The sequence below is a fragment of the Prionailurus bengalensis genome, chromosome B3, assembly GCF_016509475.1.
Source record: "Prionailurus bengalensis isolate Pbe53 chromosome B3, Fcat_Pben_1.1_paternal_pri, whole genome shotgun sequence".
Classification (NCBI taxonomy): Eukaryota; Metazoa; Chordata; class Mammalia; order Carnivora; family Felidae; genus Prionailurus; species Prionailurus bengalensis.
This window is the reverse complement of record NC_057355.1, coordinates 9,424,576-9,443,049: the sequence shown is the minus strand read 5'-3', so window position 1 is coordinate 9,443,049 and position 18,474 is coordinate 9,424,576. Positions and strand designations below refer to the sequence as shown.

At 39.2% G+C, this 18,474-nt stretch overlaps 1 protein-coding gene across 1 annotated transcript in view; it reads left to right on the top strand.

Moving 5' to 3' along the window:
* The window catches only part of AGBL1 (AGBL carboxypeptidase 1), a 765,585-nt gene that overhangs the window by 68,565 nt on the left and 678,546 nt on the right, over nucleotides 1-18,474 (top strand). Inside the window, exon 5 of the mRNA XM_043554727.1 lies at nucleotides 328-421. Coding sequence (XP_043410662.1) covers nucleotides 328-421 — 94 coding nt within the window. The remainder of the gene's footprint in view (nucleotides 1-327; nucleotides 422-18,474) is intronic.

Sequence of the window (18,474 nt, the reverse complement as noted above, 5' to 3'; positions counted from 1 at the left end):
TTACAGAAAAATCTTCTGTTTGGCATTTGCCTTGACTATTCTGAGTAAGAATACAATGGAGAAGTACAGTGGGACATCAGAAATGAAAAACATAACTTCATGGCTTGGGCCCCCTTTGAGGAGATAGTGTGAGAAGATAATGTGTGCTTTATAGGCGATCTTTGTTTCCAAGCCAAGAATGAAAAGAACATAAAGGTTCTCTGCTTTTAAGTGACCTTTTGCAAAGAAGGTAATGGATCTCCCCTATCTTTTAGGGCCACTCTGTAATGCTAAAAAGAATTCTTGGTTCAGATGGTTCAGTAACTACTGTGATTTGGTCTTTCTCAGTCACCACAGGAGCCATGCTGGGAATTAATGGAGCAATGGAACTTCTTTTCAAGGTCATCACCCCTTACACCCAGAAGCGCACCCGAATAATCAGGTACAGAGCACTTTTGTAGTGCTTTTCCCCTCTTTGTTAAAGGCAGAGATGAAGAAGGCCTCATGGTTTCTCATGGTGCTTCCGGTTGAGTTGAATGATGACTCCCCACTTGCAGATATGGTGCAATGACTGTGCTGTCTCAACAGGCATCCCTCCCCAACCACGTGTGTCATTTTTTCTCATCCTCACAATGACGTTGAAGGAGCATGTTATCACCCTCATGCTCAGATGAGGAAACGACCATGTGGAGAGAGTTTTATCCAAGGTCACAGTGCGAAGGAATGGCAGGGCTGGGATTTGAAAACAGATCTTTCTGACTCAAAAGCCCATGTTTTTTGCCTGAAGCTTTCTAGTGTCCCTTTTACTCCTAGCAATTCTACATAGTTTGTGTAGCCCTTAAAAAACAGTCTAGAAATGGCAGGCAGAGGTAACACTCCTCAGGGCATCTCTAGAGGCAGCCAGTTAAATTTCTGATATGAGATCCGGGCATTGGCATAGTCCATCTTGGTTGCATGCTGGGTTTGAGATGTACTTTTATGATTAGAAAATGAAACTCAGCCCCCTCTCTCTGGCCCTGCTTGCCGGCGTGGCGTGAATCACAAACTTAAAAAGGGAGATGGTTAGACACATAGAAGATATTCGGAACCATTAAGATCCATCATTTATGGGAGTGACTCAGCGAGGACCTTGAAAGAATATTAGAAAGAATTCAGCCAATTTCTGAGATATATGGGGTCATTTGGCAAAGCAGCATTTCCATGCCCAGCCAGGAGATTTTCTGCACCTCAGCATCAATCTTAGGCTCTTGTTCCACCTGACTATTTTTCTCTTGGGTCACCACCATAATGCCATTATCATCCATCCTGACCTGCGGCTCTCTATGCCAGCATTTCCTAGAGTGAAATACATTCTATTTCAGTAAAAAAAAAATTCCTCATGAAATATATTTGAGAGGCACTGAGTTAAACAAAATCACACAGATTCCTTTATGGTAAGACTTCCCTGAGCCTTTGTAAAGCCCACACACATCCAAAATATCCATGATGGGTCCTTAGGACACCTTGTCTTACACCTGATTTGGCCAGGGAACTGAGCTTTTTCAAAGACCACTGTTTTGGGGGGAAGTCAGTGTTCTATGTACCTCACTTTAGAAACCTCGGGAGAGCAAATGTATTGCAAAGTGAGATTCAACTAAATTCTACCAAGGGATCCTCAGCAAGTAATACAAAACTTCAGAGTCACAAATTCAGTGACTGAAAAAGATGAACTTTCCTGATTTTTCTGTAATTGTACTTTACTTCCATCTTAAACTTCCATTTAAGTCCACTCAGATATGTGTGATTTGGATGTGCGTGGTGTTTATCATCGTATGTAGGCCTTTGCTGCTGACATCTATAGTCTTAACACACCCTTTGGTTACCAGTCCATTAGCTTGATCATTTTCTTCTATCAACAAGCCCTCTTCTAATCTGCTGGTGTTTCCATTCATCTGTTTGGCAGCTCCGGAGTATGTGGTTGCCTCCCGGACACTATGTGAAAATCTGTGGGATGGCTGCTGGGCCCTTCCACAGAGGAGTCTCACCCAGTCATCTCTTCCTGCCAAATGGGTGCCATGTTGTTTGGAAGGCTTCTCTAAGAAGCCTTCCTAGACAACCATAGCACTAGACTCCCTTCTGGGGTCCTGATAGGTTTTATTGTTTTCCTTGTTCAGGCCAAGCTGGGTGGGGCAGGATGAGTGACAATGCACAGAAGCCCCTTCTCAGAGCCTCATGCCAAGTTGCTATGTCTATTGCTTTTTTTCTTCTGCAAAGCAAGTTGAATTTGGGCATAGATCTGATCAAGGTTCTATGGGAAAAAAAATGATTCACAGGGGTGGATGTTTGCAATGACAAAAGGAACCTTTCAGAGAACTCAGGCCGATTTCTGCATTTCTGGTCTGTTCTCTAAAATTTGGGCAAAATGATTTCCCCTTCTTGAGCCAAATGCCAAATTAATACCAAACCTCCATAGAGAAGAGCCTTCTTGACCAACCTCTACCATATGGCGGTCATGACCATGGCATTTATTTTGTGCCCTGCCCTGTCTTGAGCTCTTAGCAGGTGTTAGCCCATCTGATTCTTTCCTCTTCTCTGTGAGGCAGGTGCTATTACTGTGCCCAATTTCACAGGGAAAAAAATGGAAGCTGAAAGAAGTTAAGTGATTTGCTGGGATTTAAGTGGAAGAGCTGGGATTTAAACCCTGTCTGATACATGAGCCTTAGCTCTTAAAGCACCGCTGGAGTGTCTTACATGGTTTATTTCCAGCATTTTATTTCTAAACCACCATATGTAAGACGATCATAAACACTTAAAGTTTGTTTAAATTTTTGTTGCCGTCTAAATGGCTCATACTCGTAGAGCAATTTGCTTAATGATAGGGGAGTCTTTCTCTTCAATCGAATGGCTATTTCCTCCCAAAGGCTAAATAAATGTCTGCTCCCTCCATTTTCGGATTCTTTCCCACAGCTGCCTTGTTTTCTGCCTTACTCCCAGCCCCCCATAGCCAGGTAAGAACCAAGGCACTGAAATCTGAAGACCAGCATTGTCGCCCTCATTCTAGCAGATTCCATGGCAACTCATTTAACCTTCCTTAATGGAGCTTTTGCATTTCTCCAAGTATGAATTCCAAGTCCTACCTCCTGGGTTTGTTGTGGACATTAAGACATAATGTGTAAAAATCTTGTAAACTTTGCTGTGACGTAACACTCTTAACCATTGTTAATACAAATCCTACTGGATCCTCGGCTGGCTGCTTCAGATCAGGCAGCAGGGCCAGAGGAAAGCACGCAAATAGCGAGTTTCTGCCCTTACCCACCTTCTCCCATGGACTCCATGCCCCCAAATAGTAACTAAGATGTACCCACATGAGTTCTGTTCAACTCTATTTGGATGCCAGCACCTATGGGTTTGAAGTGGTCTTCCAGGACAGGGATGAAAGTACCATGTCAGAGGACATGAATAGCCCTACAGAGTATCATCCTCCAAATGATAGCACGCTATTAGAGAGTTATCCTTGGGTGCCTTTGTAGAAGCCAATGCCCAGGGTGGTCACTTAGACTCCTCCCTGCCCTGGAGATTAAACCAGACCTACTTCTCCAGCACAAACCTAAAATTAGTGGTGCAGCTGTCCTCCAGTGAAGTCCTGTCTCCACAGAGTACTCAGGGTGAGATTTATGACAGAGGCACTCACCACACACCTTCTAGAGAGAAGGGGCGTACAGGGCACTGCTAACCCTCTGTGGCTTGTGTCCATCCTCACCCCCAGGGAGGCGGTTATTCCCGGCCTGGCCTTCCTCACTTCCCAAATACCTGCCATGTTGGCATAGTTTTCCTGCCATGCATTTGTGTTGGCTTGCACCTCTTCCCTCATGACCAGCACTCCAGCCTGAACATGTCTGCTTCTACAGCCCTCTACCTGGTCTTTCCTGACTTCAAAGCAATGAAGAACCTGTCCCAATATCTATTCCATCCTTTGGTCCCTCCTCATATCTGTTTCTAGCCTATTCTCCTCACATGTGGTATGCCCCCTCCTGCCCCGAGTCTCTCCTCAGGGCTGACCTTCTGCTGGAATGGCATTGCTGCCTTACTGAGTGGAGAGATTCTCCCCACTCTGAAGGCCCCACCTTATGCCCACTGCTCCAGGTCACCAGACAGAAGGAATCTTCTCCCTCAGTGCTTCTCTAACATTTCATTCATACTTTCCTTTAACACATACCGGATTTAACTCTGTACTACATTGGCCTGTGTGTCTTCTCTTCTCTCTAAATTCTAACCTTTCTAAAGGTAGAATTCAAGTTCTCTTATCTTGCTGTTCTGTATAGGGTGTACCCAAGTGCCTGGACTATGGAAGGCTCTTAATTGAATTAAAAAATGTTTTGGGGGCACCTGGATGGCTCAGTCGGTTAAGTATCTGACTTCGGCTCATGTCATGATCTCATGGTTCATGAGTTTGAGCCCCGTCTTGGGCTCTGCTGACAGTTCAGAGCCTGGAGCTGGCTTCACATTCTGTGTCTCCCCTCTCTCTTCCCCTCCCCCACTCATACTCCGTGTGTGTGTCTCTCTCTCAAAAATAAACATTAAAAAATTTTTTTTAACTAAAAAAATGTTTTTGTGAATAACCTATCTAGTGGTGAATAAAAGCCAACATTTACTGAATGTGCATTAAAGTGGACACCTTGTATTTATGAACCCATTCCTCCTTGATCCCCAGCTGGCTCCACGTGCATGGTTCCATCACATCTAAACATGCCTGGGACATGGCATGGCAGGCCTCCAAGAATGCTGTTGTGTGAGGGACTGAGGTGCTTTCTGGGCAATAGCTCATTCTAGGAGAGTGAGAAGCAGTGACCCTCAGCTTGAAAGAGAACACAATCTCACTCACTAGAGGGAAAGAAAAACTTGTGAGTCTTCTCTCCCTTCCTTACAGTTGTCTGGGGAACCAACCTAGTCTGGCAGAAGGGACTGATCTGAGTTTGAATGGACGCAAGGGGCAACATCTATGTTAAAACTTTGCTTAGTATTTCAGATAGGCTTCCAGGATTTGGTTTGATGATTGATTCAGTTGGGGCTTTAGCATTTATGGAGGAGCTTTTTATAGCAGTAGGGAGGGAGAAATGATACTGGGCCAGGGCGAGCTGGCTTTTGCTAACTTGTTCCTACTGTGAACAAGTTTGTTTATCTGCACCAAAGCTGTCTCTGTGCTGTCCAGTTTCACTAAGTAGAAAAATTTATTGAGGCAAAGAAGGATTGCTTGTCTGTGACTGAATCATCTTGTGACTTTAGAGAAGCTTGTGTTTGTTCCAGAAGCAGACGCTTTCTGCTAGGAGCTGTGCTTCCTTTGTTCCTTCATTTCCAGAATGAGCTTAAGGGTTTTGGTAACAATAAGAATGGCCATTTTCACTGCTCATCCACTTGGCCATTTCCAAAGCACGGCCACATCCCCTCTGATCCTGTTGGATTCTCACACCATGCTGTTTAACCCAAGCTTTGAAGCTGAGTTACCAGTTGCTGTCATCAGTATACCACTTAAGACTTTAAACGCTACCAACTTGTCTTTTCCATAAAGGCATCAGCATTGATCAGAAATGGGTTGAGTTTTCCAGCAGAGAAGCTGGTTCTTAAACTTCATTGTATTCCCTGATCATTGTGCCACTCCTTGAATAAGAGGACTCGGCCATCCACTGGCTGAGCTGGTTCCTTCATCCATCACCTTCAGTTGCTCTGGAGTTCTCTGAAGATCATAGGAGGTCAGGAAGTGTGTCATTTGGGACCATGCTGGTCTCACTGTCACAGAGGACAGCATCTCCAATATTCCCATCCCTTCAATGTTCTCTCAGATTTTCAGCAGGGCTCGCCTGCTGTGATTTACACTTTTTAGGCTCAGGGCTTCCTGGGGGGCCTGGGTTGGCATGGGGCCATGGGGTTCAGAGGCTGTGTATTCTACCTTTGCTCAGACACCTTGGCGACAGCTGGAGATGGATGTATGGGTCTTCAGCAAGCCCCATAAGCAAATTCTCCCACTTACTTTCCTGTTGTCCATCCCATTTGTTCCCTGGGCTCAGAACACTTTTGGGTGATCTTCTCCCTTCAAAGGCCCGATCTCCAGGCATCTCTGGCATTTGAGCTTTGCCTGAGTGCAGGATTAGTGGGCATTGCTTCATTGGCAGCCCTTTATGGTGATTTCATCTTCAATTTATGAGCTATAAAAAATGTCCTGCTCCTCTTTTTCCTCCCCTGAAAATCACTGTGTTTTCCCAGAGCCAGGCCTTCTGGGCTTTCTCCAACCATCACACCATTCCACTTTATCTGACAGATGAGTGGGGACTCAACCAAAGCTAATGGTTTCCCTGAGATTATGAGCGATTGGGTGACTCAGCTACTTTGTCACCAAGACAAAGAAGCAAATTTTCCTGTTTCTCAAAATAGTTTCTGAATTTCTCCCTGGGTGTTCATTTCCTCCTACCTCCACATTAATGGCTTTGTGACTTTTTGCTGCTCTCCACTCAATATAATTAGACTCTGTGGTCTCCAGGGCATGGACTCACATTAGGGGTTCAGAAGCTGTGTGCTCCAGATCACTTGGACTCAAATACCTTGGAGTAGGAACAAAAAAATTCCACCCCAGCCCCACAAGTGCTGATACTGGGAGTGTGCACCATGGCTCAGCTTACTGACAGAGTGATTAGTACATTTGCCATCTGACTCCAAGCCTCTAGCTGATGGTGGAATGAATAGTTTCCTACATGTATTAAGCTTTGGCAACTAGGTTTGTTGGTTTAAATCCCTTTCAGCTTCTTGGGAAGTCAGTGATCTCTCCCTGCTTAGGGCCAGCCATAGACATTCAAGTCATGGGATCTAAAGTTGGAAGGCCCTTAAGGATCTGCTGGTCCAATGCCTTCATTTTAAGATAAGGTCACTGAAACCCAGAGAGGTTGAACTGAGCCTTCTATCCTAATTTCAGGACATTATTCATTTCTCTAAGATGCTCTAATGCACAGTGAAAATTAAACATGCCCTGAGCCAGGACTTTTAACATTTAATCAACAATATTCTATGTCTATCTTGGTGCTAGGCATGGAGATTTGAAAACAGCAGAAGGTGTACCGTGTTGTCTAGTTGCTGGTGAGTTTGTGATAACAATAACAATGCAGTGTGGTAGGAACTTTCTGACCCAGTGTTGGCCTTGTGAATGGGCCAGCTTCCTGTTGAGTGGACACATTCTCATCATGTGTTTATCCAGAAGTGCCCTTAGACTGGAGCCCTGTGCTTTTGGTGGCCATGCACATTGGAGAGCCTTCCTTGAAATGTATAAAGTACTTCCCAGGTACCTGAGATGGGCTTGGATTGGTGGTGCCATCCATGCAGGGCTCCTAGTCTGTTTCTCTCCATTTGGGGAGAGATCCCCTGCTCTCTAACCCCCTGCCACCGAGTAATGTGGACCAGATAACTTGAGGAGGGGGAAGTGCTTTGGAGCACATGCATAAGAGGTTGTCTTGAGAGTCTATGGTCAGTCCTTGATTAGAGTAGGATGGCCTGGGACACCTGGGTGGCTCAGTCTGTTAAGCATCTGACCTCAGTTTGGGTCATGATCTCATGATTCATGAGTTCGAACCCCACATCGAGCTCTCTGCTCTCAACACAGAGCCTGTTTCAGATCCTTTGTCCTTCTCTCTCTCTCTCTGCCCTCCCCGACTTGTGCTCTCTCTCTGTCTCTCTCAAAATAAATAAAATTAAAAAATTAATAAAGTTGGGTGGCTTGGCAAGCATATTACTGCCACTGTCTGGCACGGTGTTTCTTCCTTAGCATGACATGAGATGGGGCAAACACAAAGTTATTGACATGCTGATTTTGGGTGCATCAAATCATATGAAAAGAGGCTCTGAATAAAAAGATAGAAAATCTTGGACCCTGCGTATCCTGGGATGGCTTTACACGTGCCACTTCACCCTGGTGAGATTCTCTATCGAAACTCCATTTCCATCTTTATCTGCTGAAGCCTGCACTGTCTGTATCTCTTCATCGATTTACCCACATTATTCCCCTGGAGACTGGAGGCAGGCACTTAGGAACTTTCACTTTCCATAGAAGTTAATCTTCTAGCCCAGCCTGACTCAGCAAGGAGCTTTTGTAAAGAGGTTTGTATGTTCCTGTAAATCATACACTCCACACAATACTGAAACTGCCTGCAAATATGTGGGGGAGGAGATTTGAAGAACTGGAGGGAGGTATGAAAAGACCCTCTCAATAGAGGCTATTGTGACCTTCACCTTTTGCTTTGAGGAAAGTGATATGTCTAATAGGCCATTACCAAATTCTTCAGGGATTGATTCCACACTCAGACACCAAAAATGATAGAGCACATCGGGGAAGGAAACACACTTTAATTTTCCTGTGGGGGTGCTGTGCCTGGAGATGTGCTCACTTAGTAGTGACAAGCCAACTCAATTAGCTGGAAAGGAAAGGGTCAAAAGGAAGTCATTATGCAGATGTATAGTCATCTAAAGATAGCTGCTTTTATTTTTTAATTTTATTTTTATTTTGAGAGAGAAAGAGAGGAAGAGAGCAAGAATGAACAGGAGAGAGGGGCAGAGGCAGACAGAGTCTTAAGGAGTTTCCATGCCCAGCATGGAGCCCGATGTGGGGCTTGATCCTATGACCCTAGGATCATACCTGAGCTGAAATCTGGTCAGAGCCTCAACCAACTGAGCCACCCAAGTGCCCCTAAAGCTAGATGCTCTTAATAATTTAGGCAGAGATTGCAGGATGGGAACAGATCAGAGACTTTCTAAGTTCAATTGTAGTGCTATTGCAATATTAGCTCTCCTGATATCATTAATTATATTCAAAAGAGCCAATGAGAAAAATGGCTAGAAAACAATAGACTGCCATTTAAAAGAAATGAATTATTATAAGTTAGGTTTGAATTTCTTTCATGTGGTACATAAGAGGTATTTAATAAATGCCAGTGAAATAAGTGAACACTTATTTTAGTTTGTATGAGTTGCTCTTTATTGGCTATTTATTCATTCAGTAAGTGTTTTGGGGGTATTTATTATCAGGAGAGATGTGTGAGCTTCGAGATTAAATTAAATAGTCCTTGTCCTCAAGGAGCTTACCAGTACATGCACATATCAGCATGTAAACCAATATAATAAATACTATAATGAGAGGATGTTTGAAGAAGGAAGATCTTAGTCTATCCCAGAACTGGCAAGGATGAATTCACTGAGAAGGAAGCTTTTGGTTTGAAATAGGGAAAGAGTTTCTAAGACGTTAAGATTATAAAAGTAGAACTTCCAGGTAGGGGTAGAAACAAAGGCAAAGACAACAAAAGGAAAAAAAGAAAAAAAAATCATGAAAAAATGTTGGTTTATATAAGGCTGGACTATATTGCAAGAAAATAAGGTCAGGAAGCTCACCCAAATTGATTTGAAACACCCTAATATCTTACCAGACAATAAGAGAATGGGAATATATAATTCACAAAAAGAAAATAGAAAAACTGATACACTCATAAAAATATTCAACTTGCCAATAATCAGAAAACACAATTTAGATCAAGACACCAATTTCACACATCAGAGTAGCAAACACTTTGAAAAATGATGTTGGTGAGGATTCGATAAGACAGGCACTCCTGTATGTTCCTAGGAATGTGGGTTGAGAAAACCTTCATGAGAACATTTGGATGATGTATATAATATTTTTTAAAGCTTCTATTAACTCAGTTTTTTTCACTTCTTGAAATCTGTCCAAAAGAAACATTGAAGACAGTGATGAAGATGTGCACAAAAATATCAATCACTGTATTATTTATAATTGGGAATATTATAACCAGAAAAACTATGATAACAGGGGATGATTATAGTAAAACTGATATAGTTATATATCATAATATTATGTATTAAGGCAACACACAAAAAACAGATTAGGAATGATGTATACCAATGGCAATTGCTTATGATAAAATACTGACTAGAAAAAGTAAGTTTCAAAATTCAGTATGATCCCAACTAAGCACACAACTTCTACTTTAGGCAAATATGAAATAACTGGGTACAGCCTTATTTCCCTACATGAAAAAAACAAACCACAGATAAAATATATAAAACAATGTTTTTAAAGATATGAGACATCAGGTGACCAAGGGCAGTGATCCCTGAGAAATGGACCTTTAAATTACCTTGGTTAATGACTTAGAGAATTTCCAGGTTGAGTGCAGAGCTATGGACCCCAGATACAACTTGGTAGATGGCTTATCACTGGTGGGACAGAGTTAAGGGGAGGACTGAGAGTCTGGAGACACTAATGTGCCCAGAATTTATAGGACAGAGTGCTGAAAGGAAGAGAGCTGTACAGACACAGAGAACTCTGGATGACTTCAGAGGTTCTCCTTTAGGAATTCATCTGGATATTGATCAGTGCATACTTGTAGGGAGACTACCCAAAGCTAGGGGAAATCCACCTGAAAGGAATGGAAGGAACAATGCCTAGTGCTCACACAAGGCTGTATATAATGTTTGGTTCTACAAGGCAGACTGCAAAACCTAGCGATTTGTGGGGTATTAGGTAGAATACACAGAAGAATCTTACCTCAGTAGTGGGTAGTATTTACCTCTAAACTGAACACTGCTCTGGTCCTATCAAATTTAAAAAGCAAGACCTGAGTAGATAAAACTGTTTCTAAAAAACTTAACTCCGTCTCAGTATAAAGCTTCAGAATAATGATAGGAACACAAACATATTCAGCACCTAGCAAAGTAAAAGTCACAATGTTTGGAATCCAGTAAAAATTACCAGACATGCCAATAAATAGGAGAATACTGTTCACAGTGAGGAGATAAATTATTAAAAGCCACCTAGAACTGAGATAGATGTTAGGATTATCAGGCAAGAACATTAAGAAGTTATTCTAACTATTCAGATTTTCATATATTTAAAGTTTAAGTAAAGATGCAGAAGATATTTAAAAAGACCTAAACCAGGGGTACCTGGATGACTCAGCTGATTAAGCATCCAACTCTTGATTTTGGCTGAGGTCATGATCTCACAGTTCATGAGACTGAACCCCGCATTGGGCTCTGTGCCCAATGGAGTATGCTTGGGATTCTCTCTCTGCCCCTCCCCTGCTCTCTCTCTCTCTCTCTCTCTCTCTCTCTCTCTCTCAAAAATAATAAAATAAAATAAAAATTAAAAAAATACCTAAATGAACTTGTAGACATGAAAGCTACAGTGTGAAAGAGGTAAATACACTGGATTGAATTAAGTCAATTAGATCTGGCAGAAGAAAAGATGAGTGAACTTGAAGACATAGCAATAGAAAGTTTCTAAAATTAAGCATAGAGAAAAAAGAAAATTAAGAAAAAAAATAGGGGTGTCTGGGTGGCTCAGTCAGTTAAGCGACCAACTCTTGATTTCAGCTCAGGTCATGATCTTACAGTTTTGCGAGTTTGAGCCCTGCATGGACTCTGCACTGACAGTGTGGAGCCTGCTTAAGATTCTCCCTCTTTCTCTGCCCCTCCCCTGATCACACTCTCTGTCTCTCTCAAAATGAATAAATTAAAAAAAAATTTTAAACAAAGGGAAAAGTAAAAGAAGAAAAGAGCATCAGTGAATTATGTGACAATTTCAAGCAGTCTAATATATGTGTAATTGGAGCCCCTGGGACAGGAGAGTAATGTGGAGACAGAAAAATATATTTGAAGAAATAATGGCTTAAACTTCCTAAATATGATAAAAGCTATTAAATCAGAGATCCAAGAAGCTCAATATACCACAAACACAAGAAGCATGAAGAAAACTACCGTAAGACAAATCATAATCAAATTGCTCCAAACCAATGACTGAAAAAAGACACACGCACATGGGAATGAAGATAAGCATCAACAGATTTCTCTTTGGAAACAATGCAAGTGAAAAAATAGTTGAGCTACATCTTTAAAGTATGGAATTCTATATGCCATTAAAATATCTTTCAAAAATGCAAACAGAATAAAACTTTTCAAACATACAGAAGCTAAAAGGATTCATTGGTAGTGACTCTCATGACAGGAAATGTTAAAACCTCATGCAGAAAGAACATGGTACCAGGTGAAAGATCTATTTACTCAAAAGACTGAGAACATGGAAATATTAACTACATGAATAAATATATTTGATTTTTACTTTATGATTTCAATCTCTTTAAAAGGTAAGTATTTCAGTACAAATAATCACAATGTAGTCAGGAGTTTATATTTCATGTAAAGTTAAAATGTGTAACAATAAGAGCACAAAAGTTAGGACAGGTGAAGTGAAAGTGTTTTTTTTTTTTTTTTGCAATGGTCTTATAATATATGAACTGGTATAACAACACTTAAAGGTAGACTGTGATAAGTTAAAAATGTATGCTAATTCAAACACTAAAATAATAAAACAAAAAACAAAGGGTTATAGCTAAGACAACAAAGATGATAAAATGGAATAAAAATATTCAATTTAATCCAAAAGAAGATGAAAGAAGAAGAAAAGATGATCAAGGAACAATGGTTACATACAGACAATAAATAGTAAGATGGTAGACTTATACTTAACCACATCAATAAGGTGTAAATGGTCTAAATATCTCAATTGTTAGTGTAATAATGATTTCAGGAATAGAATATAGTGATTCATCATTTACATATAACACCCAGTGCTCATCCCAACAAGTTTCCTCCTTAATGCTTATTACCCATCTAGTCCATCCCCCAACCCACTCCCCCTCCAGCAACCCTCAGTTTGTTCCCTGTATTTAGGAGTCTCTTATGGTTTGCCTCCCTCCCTGTTTTTATATTATTTTTTCTTCCCTTCCTATATGTTCATGTTTTGTTTCTTCAGTTCCACATATGAGTGAAATCATATTTGTCTTTCTCTGACTGACTTATTTCACATAGCATAATACACTCTAGTTCCTTCCATGTTGTTGCAAATGGCAAGATTTCGTTCTTTTTGACCATTGAATAATATTCCAGTGTGTGTGTGTGTGTGTGTGTGTGTGTGTGTGTATACCACATCTTCTTTATCCATTCATCCATCAATGGACATTTGGGCTCTTTCCATATGTGGCTATTGTCTATGGTGCTGCTATGAACATTGGGGTGCATGTGCCCCTTTGAATCAGCACTCCTGTGTCCTTTGGATAAATACCTAGTAGTGCAATTGCTGGATTGTAGGGTAGTTCTATTTTTAATTTTTTGAGGAACCTCTATACTGTTTTCCAGAGTGGCTGCACCAGTTTGCACTCCCATCAGCAGTGCAAAAGAGATCCTCTTTCTCCACATCCTTACCAACATCTGTTGCTGCCTGAGTTGTTAATGTTAGCCATTCTGACTGGTGTGAGATGGTATCTCATTGTGGTTTTGATTTGTATTTCCCTGATGATGAGTGATGTTGAGAATGTTTTCATGTGTCTCTTAGCCGAATGGGTGTCTTTGAAAAAGTGTCTATTCATGTCTTTTGCCCATTTCTTCACTGGATTGTTTTTTGGGTGTTGAGTTTGATTAATTCTTTATAGATTTTGGATACTAATCCTTTATCAGTATGTCATTTGCAAATATCTTCTCCCATTTTGTCGGTTGCCTTTAGTTTTGTGGATTGTTTCCTTTGCTGTGCAGAAGCTTTTTATTTTGATGAGATCCCAATAGTTCATTTATGCTTTCGTTTCCCTTGCTCTGGAGACATGTCAAGTAAGAAGTAGCTGCGGCTGAAGTTAAAGAGGTTATTGCCTGTTTTCTCCTTGAGGATTTTGATGGCTTCATGTCTTACATTTAGGTCTTTAATACATTTTGAGTTTATTTTTGTGTATGGTATAAGAAAGTAGTCCAGGTTCATTCTTCTGCATGTTGCTGTCCAGTTTTCCCAACATCATTTGCTGAAGAGACTTTTTTCTATTGGATATTCTTTCCTGCTTTGTCAAAGATTAGTTGGGATACATTTGTGGGTCCATTTCTGGGTTCTCTATTCTATTCCATTGATTTATGCGTCTGTTTTTGTGACAATACCATACTATCTTGACGATTATAGCTTTGTAATACAGCTTGAAGTCTAGAATTGTGATGCCTCCAGGTTTGGTTTTCTTTTTCATGATTGCTTTAGCTATTTGAGGTCTTTTCTGGTTCCACCCAAATTTTAGGATTTTTTTTTTGTTCCAGCTCTGTGAAGAATGCTGGTGTTATTTTGATAGGGATTGCATTGAATACATTGCTTTGGGTATCAACATTTTAAACAATATTTGTTCTCCCATTCCATGAGTATGGGATATTTTTCCATTTCTTTGTGTCTTCTTTAATTTCTTTCATAAGATTTATATAGTTTTCAGTGTATAGACTTTTCACCTCTTTGGTTAGGTTTATCCCTAGGTATTTTATGTTTTTTAGTGAAATTGTAAATGGGATCGATTCCTTGATTTCTCTTTCTGCTGCTTCATTATTGGTGTATAGAAATGTAACCATTTTATGTCCTATGACTTTGCTGAGTTCTAGCAGTTTTTTTGGTGGAGTCTTGGGTTTTCCATATAGGATATTATGTCATCTGCAAAGAGTGAAAGTTTGATTTCCTCTTTGCCAGTTTGGATGCCTTTTACTTCTTTGTGTTCTCTGATTACTGAGGTTAGGACTTCCAACACTATGTTGAATGACAGTGGTAAGATGGACATCCTTGGCGTGTTTCTGACCTTAGGGGGAAGGCTCTCAATTTTTCCCTATTGAGGATGATATTAGCTGTGGGTCTTTAATATATAGCCTTTATGTCTAAATATCTCAATTTAGAATTCAGAAGAATAAAGGCAATCATACCGATAAGAAAGCAAGACTCAAGTCTATGCTGCATATAAGAAACACACTTTAATGTAAAGACACAACTAGGTTAAAAGCAATGGCATATTAGATACATCAAGCTAATATTAGTCAAAATAAAGCTAGAGTACCTTTACTAATAGCCAGATAAAGTGGATTTCAGAGGAAAGGATATTATCAGGGATAAAGAAGGTAATTTCATAATGGTAAAGGGTGAGTTTATTAAGAAGGCTTGAAAACCTTAAATGTTTTTTGCACTTAATAACAGCACTTCAGAATAAAGGAAGTAAACACTGATATGACTGAGGAGAGAAATAGACACTTCCATAATTATAGTTGGAAAGTTTAATAACTGTATCTCACTAATTGAGAGAATAAGAAGAGGGTAAATCAGTGAGTATATGGAAAATTTGGATAACACTATCAACCAATGTGATATAATTGATATTCATAGAATACCTACCAACAGAAGAATGTAGATTCTTTTCAAGTGCCCATTGACATTTTATAAAGATAGACAACATTGTGGGCCATGATACCAGTCACAATAAGTTTCTAAAAATTCAAGTGATAATAAAGTATGTTCCTGACCATGATGAAATTAAATTAGAAATCAATACCCTCTCTCTCTATCCCTCCCATGCTCATGCTCATGCTCTCTTTCAAAAATAAATAAATGTAAAAAAAAAAAAAAGAAATCAATAAGGGTCTCTTAAAGAGCCCCCAAACATTGGAAATTAAATAACACACTTCTAAAGAACACAGTGAGTTAAGGAAGAAATCAAAGAGAAAATAGAAAATACTTCGAATTGAATGAAAATGAAATACATCCTATTAAAATCTCTGGGATGCCACATACTTGAGGAAATTTATAGAATTGTAAGTATATATTAGAAAAGAAGAAAGGCCATCTAATAAATGGCCTCAGATTCCACCTTTAGAAACTAGAAAAAGATCAATATCTGAAGTAAAAAAAGGAAACAAGAAAAGTAAGAATAGAGATCAGCAAAATGGGTAAAAGAGAGAGAGAGAGAGAGATTAATTTAGTCAAAAGCAGATTCATTGAGATCAGTAAAATTGATAAAATCCCTATCCAGGCTGATCAAAAAGAAAGTGAGAGAAGACACAAATTACATTATCAGACATAAGAGATGAAATATCCACAAGTTGTACAGATATACAGAGAATAATAAGGGACTATTACAAACAACTTTATGCCAATACATTTGACAACTGAAATGAAATGGAAAAATTCCTTGACAAACTGCTAAAGCTCATTCAAGAAGAAACAGATAACCCAAATAGCCCTATATTTACTAAAATAATTGAATGCATAGTTAAAATCATCCCGACAAAGAAAATTCCTGGTTCAGATGGCTTTATTGGTGAATTCTACAAAACATTTAAAGAATAAATATTATCGATTCCACATAAACTGTTTCAGAACATTAAAGAAGAGGGAATACTTTACAACTTATTCTATGAAGCCAGCTTACCCTGATGCCAAAAGTAGGCAAAGACGTAACAAGAAAAGAACGCTACCAGCCAATATCTATTCAATATTGCATTTGAATAGAAATGCAAATACCTTTAACTCAAGTTTACAAAATTGATATCAACAGTGTATAAAAAGATGAAGGCCAATTGAAATTTATCTGAAGAATGCAAGATTGATTTCACATGAAGAAATCATTGCATATCATTTAGCATATGAAAAACTAAAAAAAAATCAACAACATATGATTATCTCGATAGACACAGAAAGAGCATGACAAAATTCAACACCATTTCCTCATTAAAATTCAACAAATTAGAAGCAGAAAGGAACTTTCTCAATAAATCACACCTGTGAAAACCATTTGGTGACATCATACTTAAATGGTGAAAGACAATACTTTCCTCTTAAGATCAGAAGCAAGACTAGAATGTCCACTTTCACTGCTTCTATTCTACATTGTATTGGAGATTCTAGTTAGGACAATGAGACAAGAAAAAATAAATAGGGACATCCAGATGGGTAAGGGGAAAGTACAATTCTTTATTTGAAGATGATGTGATTATGTAGAAATTCTGATGAAATCTCTGCACGCACATGGGCTACTAGAACTATTAATCAAGTTTCCAGGATGCAAAATCAATACACAAAAATAAATTACATTTTTGTATAATGCAACAAAGTATTGGAAACTAAAACTTTTGAAATACAGTTTACAATCGCATCAAAAATGTGAAATAGTTAGGAATAAATCTGACAAAAGATGTTAAAGATCTATAATATGCAAACTATAAAACATTCCTGAAACAAATTTATGAAGACCTAAATAAATAGATAGAGTTAATGGCTTTGAAGCATCAATCTTGTTAAGATGTCAGCTTTTCTTAAATTGATTTATAGATTGAATGCCTTCCCAGTCAAAATTTTGAGGAATTTTTTATTTATACAAATTGATGGATTGATTCCAGAATTCATATGGAAATGCAAAGGACCTAGAATAGCCAACACAGTTTAGAAAAAGAACAAAGTTGGAGGACTCATAATATTATATTTCAAGATTTATTATAATCAAGATAGTATGGTATTGATATCAAGACTGACAGATTAATGAAATAGAAAGTTGAGAAATAAACCTGCACATAAAGGAGGGACAATTGATTTTTGGCATGGGCAAATTCCATGGAGAAACAATAGTCTGTTTAATGTATGGTTCTCGAAAAACTTGATGTCTATTTACAAAAGATGAATTTCAGCTTATACTTCACACTATAAAGATAAAATGGGTAGGGGCGCCTAAGTGGCTTAGTCAGTTGAGCGTCTGACTTTGGCTCAGGTCATGATCTCATGGTTTGTGGGTTTGAGCCCCGCATCAGGTTCTGTGCTGACGGCTCAGAGCCTGGAACCTGCTTCGGATTTTGTGTCTCCTTCTCTCTGCCCCTCCCCCACTTGTGCTCTGTCTCTCTCTGTCTCTCAAAAATAAATAAATGTAAAAAAAATTAAAGATAAAATGGGTAATAGGTTTAAACTTGCAAACTACAACTATAAAATTTCTAGAAGAAACCATTTGGGAAAACCTTTGTGACCTTTGGCTAGGGAAAAATTCTTTAGATGCAAAATTAGAAGCATACTCTATAAAGTAACAAATGGATAAATCGGACATCATAAATATTAAAAACTTTTACACTCTTCTATTATTAAGAGAATGAAGGTGCGCCTGGGTGGCTCAGTCAGTTAAGCATCTGACTTCAGCTCAGGTCATGATCTCATTGTTTGTGTGTTCAAGCCCCGCGTCGAGCTCTGAGCTGACAGCTCAGAGCCTGAAGCCTGCTTCAGATTCTGTTTCTCACTCTCTCTCTGCCTCCCTCTGCTCACGCTCTGTCTCTCTCTCTTAACAATAAGTAATAAACTTAAAAAAAAAGAGAGAGAGAATGAAGATACAGGTCCCAGAATGGGAGACAATATTTGTCAGTCATGTATATCATAAAGGAGTTTTATCCTGTATATGTAAAGAAAACTCAAAATTCAATAATAAGAAAATGAACAATCTAATTTCAAAATGGGCATAAGATTGAACAAATATATATTAGAAAATCATCCACCATGATCAAGTGTGATTTATTCTTGGGATGCAAGTGTGGTTCAATATTTGCAAGTCAATCAACATGATATGTCACATCAATAAGAAAAAGGGTAAGAACCATATGATC